The following is a 10,006-nucleotide window of genomic DNA, read 5'->3' as shown; positions in this document are numbered from 1 at the left end:
CCCGCAGACCGCAGCAAGCCGGCAGCCCGCAGATCTTTTACACGCACCAATACTACATTTCCCACAATGCAACGGTGACGCACCGAGCAGTAGGTCTGCATTTCAATATTTATTGGCACAGCAGTCGTCAGCATCACAGTAAAATTAACTTTCAGATACCCATCAAAAATGGCAAAACGGAAGGTGGACACTGAGAACCGGGGGTTTCAAACAAGGTGGGAGTCGGAGTATATGTTCACGGAGGTACTGGAAAACCTGTGTGTCTTCTGTGTGAGAAAGTGTGGCGGTACTGAAAGAGTATAATCTGAGACGACATTATGAAACGAAACACGCGGACAAAAACAAGAATATGGACATGGAACAAAGGCTACAAAAGGCAGAGGAATTAAAACGAGGCTCAAATCTCGACAGGCTCTGTTAAAAAAGCCAATCACAAGGCCAGGCTGCTGTCAAGGCCAGTTTTTTTTGGCAGAAGAGATCGCTAAATCAGCCCGGCCATTTACGGAGGGGGATTTCATCAAAAACTGCATGATTAAAGTTTGTGACGAAGTTTGCCAGAAAAAGGCAACTCTTTTTAAATGTGAGTCTGAGCAGAAACCAATTGCCGAGAGAGGTAGACCAGTTGTCCATCAATCTAAAAGAGCAGCTTGTGAAAAGGGAAAAGATTTCATTGCATATTCCTTGGCTGTGGATGAGAGCACCGACATTTCTGACATTGCCCAGTTGTCAATTTTCATCCGCGGAGTGGGACTCAGCCTAAGCGTGACAGAGGAGTTTTTGGCTTTACGTCTATGCATGGCACAACTACGGGCATGATTTATGAAGAGGTGTCAAGATGTGTAAACTGAGATGGAGCTGCCTTGGGAAAAACTCGTGGGTTTGACAACCGACGGAGCCACCTGCGATGTGTGGACACAGGAGCGGACTGTGGCGAAGATACGGGAAAAGATGCAAGAGAAAACGCGACAGGTGAGCTGACAGCTTATCATTGTATCATACACCAGGAAGCGTTGTGCGGTAAAGCCTTGAAAATGGAGCATGTAATGAGGCATCATCACGCGCACAGTTAACTTTATCAGAGCCAAAGGTTTGAATCACCGCCAGTTCAAGGCATTTCTGACGGAGTTAGAAACGGAGCATGGTGATTTGCCTTATCACACAGAGGTGCGATGGCTAAGCCAGGGAAAGGTGCTTCAAAGATGTTTCGAGCTTCGTAGGAGATTTGTCTGTTCTTGGACAGCAAAGGGAAGACACAACACAACTCCGAGACGAAATGTTTCTGTGTGAAATGGCTTTTCTGTGTGACATTACGAGTCATCTGAATGCAATGAACTGCAGCTGCAGGGTCGGGATCATGTCATCTCTGATATGTACAGTACAGTGAAGGCATTAAAACCAAACTGACTCTGTGGGAGACGCAGATGCGGAAAGAAAATTTGAGCCACTTTCCCAGCTGCCAGACCATGAAAGAGAAGCTCTCTACCATGCGTTCCCGAGCGCACAGTTGGCTGATAAAATAGGTATGCTTGCCGCTGACTTTCGACGCCGTTTTGCTGACTTTGAAGCACAAAAAAGCAGGTTGGAACTGCTCGGTAACCATTTGCTGTTGACGTGGAAAGCTCACCACCAAACCTCCAAATGGAGTTGATTGACCTCCAATGCAATGATGCACTGAGGGCAAAATATGCGGCAGTGGGTGCTGCGGAGTTCGCCCGTTTCCTCCGGTTCTAATAATAAATCAAGATCATCCCAGGGGCCGTAAAAAACCTTCTCGCGGGCCGGATGTGGCCCGCGGGCCTTGACTCTGACATATGTGCCCTAGAGGGTTCTACATGGAACCCAAAATAATTCTAACTGGAACCAAAAAGTGTTCTACCTGGAACCAAAAAGGGTTGTCCTATGGGGACAGCTGAAGAACCCTTTTGCAAAGGACATCCAGCCAACTTGACACAACTGTGGGAAGCTTTGGAGTCAACATGGGCCAGCATCCCTATGTAACGCTTCGACACGTTGTAGAGTCCATGCCCTGACGAATTGAGGCTGTTCTGAGGGCAAAGGGGGGGGTGCAACTCAAGATTAGGAAGGTGTTCTTAATGTTTTGTACACCCAGTGTGTATTCAAACACTACTTCCTTCTAACGGTGTTGTTGTTCTGTTTCCAGTCTGTCTCTCTGACTCCTCCCTCACCCTTTTCCCCCACTACACTCGACCTTGAACTTATTGATATCCACAAGGCCACCTCACACACAGCCAATCACAACACTTAATGATCAACCCAGTTACACCAAACACATTCAAGAATAGATCAGGGACTAGATGTTCAAGAGGATAGAAAGGCTATAGCATCAAATTTGATGAGCAAGCTATTTATTCTTAGTCTAGGGTTAGGATTAAGGTTCATTTTAGGGGTAAGGGTTAAGGTTAGGGTTAGTGGTTAAATAGCATTTGTGGTCAGAAAGCGCCACACTTCTGTCCTCTCTAGCGTGGAGATAAGGTCTCAGGGCTGCTGGTATCGCCACCTCATTAATGCACCTTTATTTTCGATTTGCCGTATCAGCAGCTGGTATTGTAAATGTAAAAGGTAGTATTCCAAGGCCAAAGTTCGGCTGACTCTGCGGGTTTGTGTAGAACGTGGATGAAAGTGAAATAAAATAAGGGGGAAGTTCGTAACGATGCCAGAATGATGGGTACTTTCTGATACACAACGGTGCTTGTTTTAATGAGTCCAAACTCATTGATATGATTAACAGATCTTACTTGGCCATCCCAGCAAACTCGTGGGTGGACGACTTCATTGACTGGCTAAACCCTGGATCCAAATGCTGCCGGCTCTATTCCTTCGGTCCTAACAAAGGGAAATTCTGTCCCGCGAACGAATGTGAGTACCAAGTACCTCAGAGACAGCCGGACAACCGGAACTAAAAACAAAGAACATTATCCTCTCTGTTTGTTATGCATGAATAAAACACAAAGAAACATGGTGTATATCTAACCTGATGTATAATGTGTTGTGTGCGTAGCGGCCTTCCTGTGTGGGCAGAAGTGTATGAAGATTCCCATTAACGGGGTACTGAGGCCCGACATGGAGCAATTCAACCGCTTCCTACCAGACTTCCTAGGCAACAGGCCCGACCTGCAGTGCCCTAAGGGGTGAGTGTCACACACACACACACACACACACACATGTTCGTACACATGCACGCACGCACACACACTCATACACACATGCATGTGTGTAATGGTCTGTTTCTCTTCCTAACAGAGGTCTAGGAGCCTATGACAAGGCTGTGATTACAGACGAGAGTGGAGAAATTATAGGTGAGGAATACTGGATATTATCTATCACATTTTAACCTAATACACAGACAATAAAGCTTCGGAAGTCTAAGGTGACCCGTGTCTCTGTGTTGTTAGCCACCAGGTTCATGGCATACCACACGGCCCTGACCACCTCCAAGGGGTTCACTGCAGCTCTAAAAATAGCCAGAGAGCTGGCCCACAACATCACCCTCAGCATGAGAGCCATACCTGGCACATCCCAGGACTTTGAGGTCTTCCCCTACACGTGTGTTAGCTCAGCGTCCTCCTCCTTTCTCATCTTTTTCTCCACTTCTCACGTCTTTCCTTATACATCTATTCCTCCTTTCCCCTCTGGGAGAGGCTGTGGACAAGCATCAGTTAATCAGACTGACCTCCTCTTCTCCTTCCAGGGTGACCTATGTGTTCTATGAACAGTACCTGACCATTGTGTCTGAGGGACTGTTTAACATCTCCCTGTGCCTACTGCCAACCTTCGTGGTGTGCTGTCTGCTGCTGGGCATGGACCTGCGCTCCGGCGCTCTCAACCTCCTCACCATCATCATGATCACCGTGGATACCGTGGGCGTCATGACACTGTGGGGCATCGACTACAACGCTGTGGCTCTTATCAACCTGGTCACGGTATGGAACCAGATCACTACTTGTGTTGGTGCGGGTGCAACTTGTTGCAACGTGTCTCAACTTCAGCACCAGTTTGAAACCTCATAAATCCTGTTTGTACACGTGCTGTAGATAGTGTCCCCTATCTTTACATCCTGAAATGGACTACAAGCCACTGTCCCCACCCAAGCTGCACTTGACATAAGCAAACATGCGTTTTACACCCTAACCCTCCCCCTTCTCTCTCTCTCTCGCTGGTCCGCAGGCGGTGGGTATCTCTGTGGAGTTTGTATCTCACATGACACGTTCCTTTGCCATGAGCATCCAGCCTACACATGTAGAGAGAGCCAAGGAGGCTACTGCTACTATGGGCAGTGCGGTGAGTCCAAGTGCCAGACCACACAATCCCTGTTCAGCCATCAGATATATGGCCTTGTTTTAACCACAAAGATATATGTGGACCCTTAATGGACCTTTTTTTAAAAAAATTTACGCTGAACGTATGTTTGTCCCTGTGCGGTTCTACAGGTGTTTGCTGGCGTCGCCATGACGAACCTGCCTGGCATAGTTGTGTTGGCATTTGCCAAAGCCCAGCTCATCCAGATATTCTTCTTCCGTTTAAACCTGGTTATCACTCTGCTGGGCATGGCCCATGGTCTCATATTCCTGCCCGTGCTGCTCAGCTACTTCGGTGAGAGTGTGTGTGTGCGTGCGTGCGTGGGCGCGTGTCAACCAACAGATTAGTCACTGAATGAAGGTTTTCACTCTGTGACCTTTTTTGGACTGATACCTTTTTCCCCAATCCTGTGTGTCTCTCAGGTCCTGGAGTGAATAAGGCAGTGTTGCTACGGCTACAGCGGGCCAAGGCCCAGGCGCTGGAGCTGAGTAGCAACACCAAGAACATATATGACAACATCGGCTATGAAGACCAGGAGAACAGCCCCAACCCAGACATCACCCCGTACGACCCCCGCACCACTGAGAACCTCAAAAAGGTTGCAATAGAAGACACAATACCCCCCCCCAGAGACAATCTCTGAGGAACAGCTAAAATAAGATAAAATGGTGAGAGTGGGCCATTTCTGAACACCACTACCTAAACAACTGTTTCCAGTTGATCAACATATACCTCCGTAACCATAGGAACCACAAGAGCCCGAAGCAAGGACAATGTATGTAGCAAAGGAGGGTCTAATAGAGATTCTATATATTGAGCCATATGTGCAGATCTTCATCTATGGCACTAGCGGCAATGTCCCCTTATTCGGGAAAGGCAGGACTGAAGGCCGCAATAGAGACGACCGTGCAATATCTACTACCAGATGAACTGTGTGGAGTGGAGATACATAACCACGTACTGAACTGAGGGACCTATTGGTCGTTCAACAGAGACATTACTTCTAATAGTATACTGTGTAATGTAGACATGTAGTCTCTCATCTCCATATTCTGTATGTGACAGTTTCGGCCTGGGCAGGAGGAACCGGCAGGATGATTTCTGCATTGCAAATTAGGCAGGCCCAAAGTGGTTCCTAGTGAGAAATTACAAACAAATATGCTAGCGAAATTCGTTTTTTATACTATTAGAATTGTTTTGTGTGTCAGTTAAATGTATGTTTATTTAATTTAAATATGTTGTATCTATTAATTAAATCAACAAAAAATGAGTTTCATTTACAAAATCTGTTCATCGAGTGTTCCTACGAATAAAAAAGAATGTAATCAAGGTACGGAATTATAGTTATTTTCAAATACAATCTCTTTTTGGTTGTGGTCAATTTGCAGTGTACAAATGATTAGAATTATGTTTCGGTTCCCCCACCATCCACTCCGACAAAATTCGGCCAGCAGCTGAATCTAGTTGCCTTCCCCTAAATTACAGTCCGAGAATACACTCCAGTTGTTGATAGTAAATAGTCTTGAAAATAATTTTCTGTATTGTTTGTAAAAAAATATTGTGAAATGAATATTAAACATGTCTGTAAAGTATGTGTGACTTGACTTTGTAGGCTGTGAGAAACCCAGGAATAAAATGGCATAATGATTTTCATAATTCACAATAAATGCATTACATAAGCACAATGGGGCCGATTCCAATTCCCTTTTAATGCACCTTTATCACCATGCATATTCTGACCTTGAACAGAAGCATGAGAATAGCATGCTATTCACCCGCTATTCATTCGGGTGGAGGTAGAATAAATCAAGGCGAGGCGGAGGTGTGTCTACAGATATACCGTATTCTGACCCTGACTTAATTCCCTCATAATTCCACCACCTTTAAGCGAGAGGAAACCAGCGTACCTGTGGGGTGGTGGCACTGGGATCCTCATCTCTCCCAAGTGGACATTCTCTCTTTCTCCCCTGACCCATCTGTCTATCGCCTCCTTTGAATTCCATGCTGTCACAGTTACCAGCCCTTTCAAGCTTAACATCCTTATCATTTATCGCCCTCCAGGTTCCCTTGGAGAGTTCATCAATGAGCTTGACGCCCTGATAAGTTCCTTTCCTGAGGATGGCTCACCTCTCACAGTTCTGGGTGACTTTAACCTCCCCACGTCTACCTTTGACTCATTCCTCTCTGCCTCCTTCTTTCCACTCCTCTCCTCTTTTGACCTCACCCTCTCACTTCCCCCCTACACTCACAAGCAGGCAATACGCTTGACCTCATCTTTACTAGATGCTGTTCTTCCACTAATCTCATTGCAACTCCCTCCAAGTCCCGACCACTACCTGTATCCTTCCCTCCGCTCTCATCCAACACTTCCCACACTGCCCTACTCGAGTCCCAACCTTCGCTCTCTCTCCCGCTACTCTCTCCTCTCCATCCTATCATCTCTTCCCTCTGCTCAAACCTTCTCCAACCTATCTCCTGATTCTGCCTCCTCAACCCTCCTCTCCTCCCTTTCAGCATCCTTTTGACTCTCTATGTCCCCTATCCTCCAGGCCGGCTCGGTCCTCCCCTCCTGCTCCTGGCTCGACGACTCATTGCGAGCTCACAGAACAGGGCTCCGGGAGCCGAGCGGAAATGGAGGAAAAACTCCGCCTCCCTGCGGACCTGGCATCCTTTCACTCCTCCTCTCTACATTCTCTCTTCTGTCTCTTCTGCTAAAGCCAATTTCTACCACTCTAAATTCCAAGCATCTGCCTCTAACCCTAGGAAGCTCTTTGCCACCTTCTCCTCCTCCTGAATCCTCCTCCCCCTCCCCTCCCCCTCTCCTCTCTGCTGATGACTTCGTCAACCATTTTGAAAAGAAGTCACGACATCTCCGATCCTCGTTTGCTAAGTAAACGACACCGCTGGTTCTGCTCACACTGCCCTACCCTGTGCTTTGACCTCTTCTCCCCTCTCTCTCCAGATGAAATCTCGCGTCTTGTGACGGCCGGCCGCCCAACAACCTGCCCGCTTGACCCTATCCCTCCTCTCTTTCCAGACCATTTCCGGAGACCTTCTCCCTTACCTCACCTCGCTCATCAACTCATCCTTGACCGCTGGCTACGTCCCTTCCGTCTTCAAGAGAGCGAGAGTTGCACCCCTTCTAAAAAACCTACACTCGATCCCTCCGATGTCAACAACTACAGACCAGTATCCTTCTTTCTTTTCTCTCCAAAACTCTTGAACGTGCCGTCCTTGGCCAGCTCTCCTGCTATCTCTCTCAGAATGACCTTCTTGATCCAAATCAGTCAGGTTTCAAGACTAGTCATTCAACTGAGACTGCTCTTCTCTGTGTCACGGAGGCGCTCCGCACTGCTAAGACTAACTCTCTCTCCTCTGCTCTCATCCTTCTAGACCTATCGGCTGCCTTTGAACTGTGAACCATCAGATCCTCCTTCCACCCTCTCCGAGCTGGCATCTCCGGCGCGGCCCACGCTTGGATTGCGTCCTACCTGACAGGTCGCTCCTACCAGAGGGCGTGGCGAGAATCTGTCTCCGCACCACGTGCTCTCACCACTGGTGTCCCCCAGGGCTCTGTTCTAGGCTCTCCTATTCTCGCTATACACCAAGTCACTTGGCTCTGTCATATCCTCACATGGTCTCTCCTATCATTGCTATGCAGACGACACACAATTAATCTTCTCCTTTCCCCCCTCTGATAACAAGTGGTGAATCGCATCTCTGCATGTCTGGCAGACATATCAGTGTGGATTACGGGATCACCACCTCAAGCTGAACCTCGCAAGACGGAGCTGCTCTTCCTCCCGGGAAGGACTGCCCGTTCCATGATCTCGCCATCACGGTTGACAACTCCATATGTGTCCTCCTCCCAGAGTGCTAAGAACCTTGGCGTGATCCTGGACAAACCCTGTCGTTCTCAACTAACATCAAGGCGTGACCCGTTCCTGTAGGTTCATGCTCTACAACATTAGCAGAGTACGACCCTGCCTCACGCAGGAACGGCGCAGTCCTAATCCAGGCACTTGTCATCTCCCGTCTGGATTACTGCAACTCGCTGTTGGCTGGCTCCCTGCCTGTGCCATTAAACCCCTACAACTCATCCAGAACGCCGCAGCCCGTCTGGTGTTCAACTTTCCCAAGTTCTCTCACGTCACCCGCTCCTCCGCTCTCTCCACTGGCTTCCAGTTGAAGCTCGCATCCGTTACAAGACCATGGTGCTTGCCACGGAGCTGTGAGGGAACGGCACCTCCGTACCTTCAGGCTCTGATCAGCCCTACACCCAAACAAGGGCACTGCGTTCATCCACCTCTGGCCTGCTCGCCTCCTACCTCTGAGGAAGTACAGTTCCCGCTCAGCCCAGTCAAAACTGTTCGCTGCTCTGCACCCCAATGGTGGAACAAACTCCCTCACGACGCCAGTCAGCGGAGTCAATCACCACCTTCCGGAGACACCTGAAACCCCACCTCTTTAAGGAATACCTAGGATAGGATAAAGTAATCCTTCTAACCCCCCCCCCCCCTTAACACAAGAGATTAGATGCACTATTGTAAAGTGGTTGTTCCACTGGATATCATAAGGTGAATGCACCAATTTGTAAGTCGCTCTGGATAAGAGCGTCTGCTAAATGACTTAAATGTAAAATGTAAATGTACCTACCGGTTCCAAGTTGAACAAGCATCTATAAAAACAAATCTCAACAGAAACGACACCATTGTCCATCATGCACTGTGATTTACAACTTGAGAAGTGCTATTGATAAGAGCTAGGTAAGAATGAGTAATCCATTTGGATAAGGGAATTGTAAATATAAATGAAACTTGTTTTAGATATATTTGACTTTATAATCACTGAAGGCAAATGTGAAACCAGTCGTATGGCATTAAACTGACGCATATTAACACATCAACTTTCCCACAGTAAAGTTTATGAAATGCTGTGCCATTATGCAGAATTTAAATTGTACGCCTATTAACTTGCAGGGATGGGCACTCTCGAATGTCTTAATTATAGGCTAACCCCGATTTTAAAAATATGTTAAACATTAGCCATTATCAGTATCGACCGTCAGTAGGCCTAATACACACACATATTTAACTAGTGGTGGTTCCAAACTTCTTCCATTTAAGAATGATGGAGGCCACTGTATTCTTGGGGACCTTCAATGCTGCAAAACAATGTTGGTACCCTTCCCCAGATCTGTGCTTCGACACAATCCTGTCTCGGACCTCTACGGACAATTCTTTCAACCTCACGGCTTGGTTTTTTGCTCTGACGTGCACTGTCAACTGTGGGACCTTATATTGACAGGTGTGTGCCTTTCCAAATGATGTCCAGTCAACTTAATTTACCACAGGTGGACTCCAATCAAGTTGTTGAAATATCTCAAGGATGATCAATGGAAACAGGATGCACCTGAGCTCAATTTCGAGTTTCATAGCAAAGGGTCTGAATACCTATGCACAAAAGGTATTTCTGTTTAGAATTTTTTATAAATGTGCACAAATTTCAAAAAAACTGTTTTCGCTTTGTCATTATGGGGTTTGTATTTAATCAATTTCAGAATAAGGCTGTAACGTAACAAAACCTGGAAAAAGTCAAGGGGTCTGAATACTTTCCGAATGCACTGTAGGCTAGTTAACTTGTTATGGAGTGGAGCGCAGACCAAGCTGTAACAGTTTGAACCCGACCC

General features: G+C 47.1%; 1 protein-coding gene across 1 annotated transcript in view; it reads left to right on the top strand.

Annotated features, from left to right (window-relative positions):
* Positions 1 to 5,047, top strand: part of npc1l1 (NPC1-like 1) — a 13,895-nt gene extending 8,848 nt beyond the window's left edge. The window contains exons 13-20 of the mRNA XM_024002317.2: positions 2,750 to 2,877; positions 3,020 to 3,149; positions 3,262 to 3,317; positions 3,414 to 3,564; positions 3,710 to 3,941; positions 4,186 to 4,299; positions 4,449 to 4,611; positions 4,740 to 5,047. Coding sequence (XP_023858085.1) covers positions 2,750 to 2,877; positions 3,020 to 3,149; positions 3,262 to 3,317; positions 3,414 to 3,564; positions 3,710 to 3,941; positions 4,186 to 4,299; positions 4,449 to 4,611; positions 4,740 to 4,960 — 1,195 coding nt within the window. The 3' untranslated portion in view covers positions 4,961 to 5,047. The remainder of the gene's footprint in view (positions 1 to 2,749; positions 2,878 to 3,019; positions 3,150 to 3,261; positions 3,318 to 3,413; positions 3,565 to 3,709; positions 3,942 to 4,185; positions 4,300 to 4,448; positions 4,612 to 4,739) is intronic.
* The last annotated feature ends 4,959 nt before the right edge of the window (positions 5,048 to 10,006 follow it).

The sequence above is a fragment of the Salvelinus sp. IW2-2015 genome, linkage group LG15 (genome assembly GCF_002910315.2).
Source record: "Salvelinus sp. IW2-2015 linkage group LG15, ASM291031v2, whole genome shotgun sequence".
NCBI lineage: Eukaryota > Metazoa > Chordata > Actinopteri > Salmoniformes > Salmonidae > Salvelinus > Salvelinus sp. IW2-2015.
The sequence above is the reverse complement of the archived record's forward strand: the minus strand, read 5'-3'. Positions and strand labels throughout refer to the sequence as shown.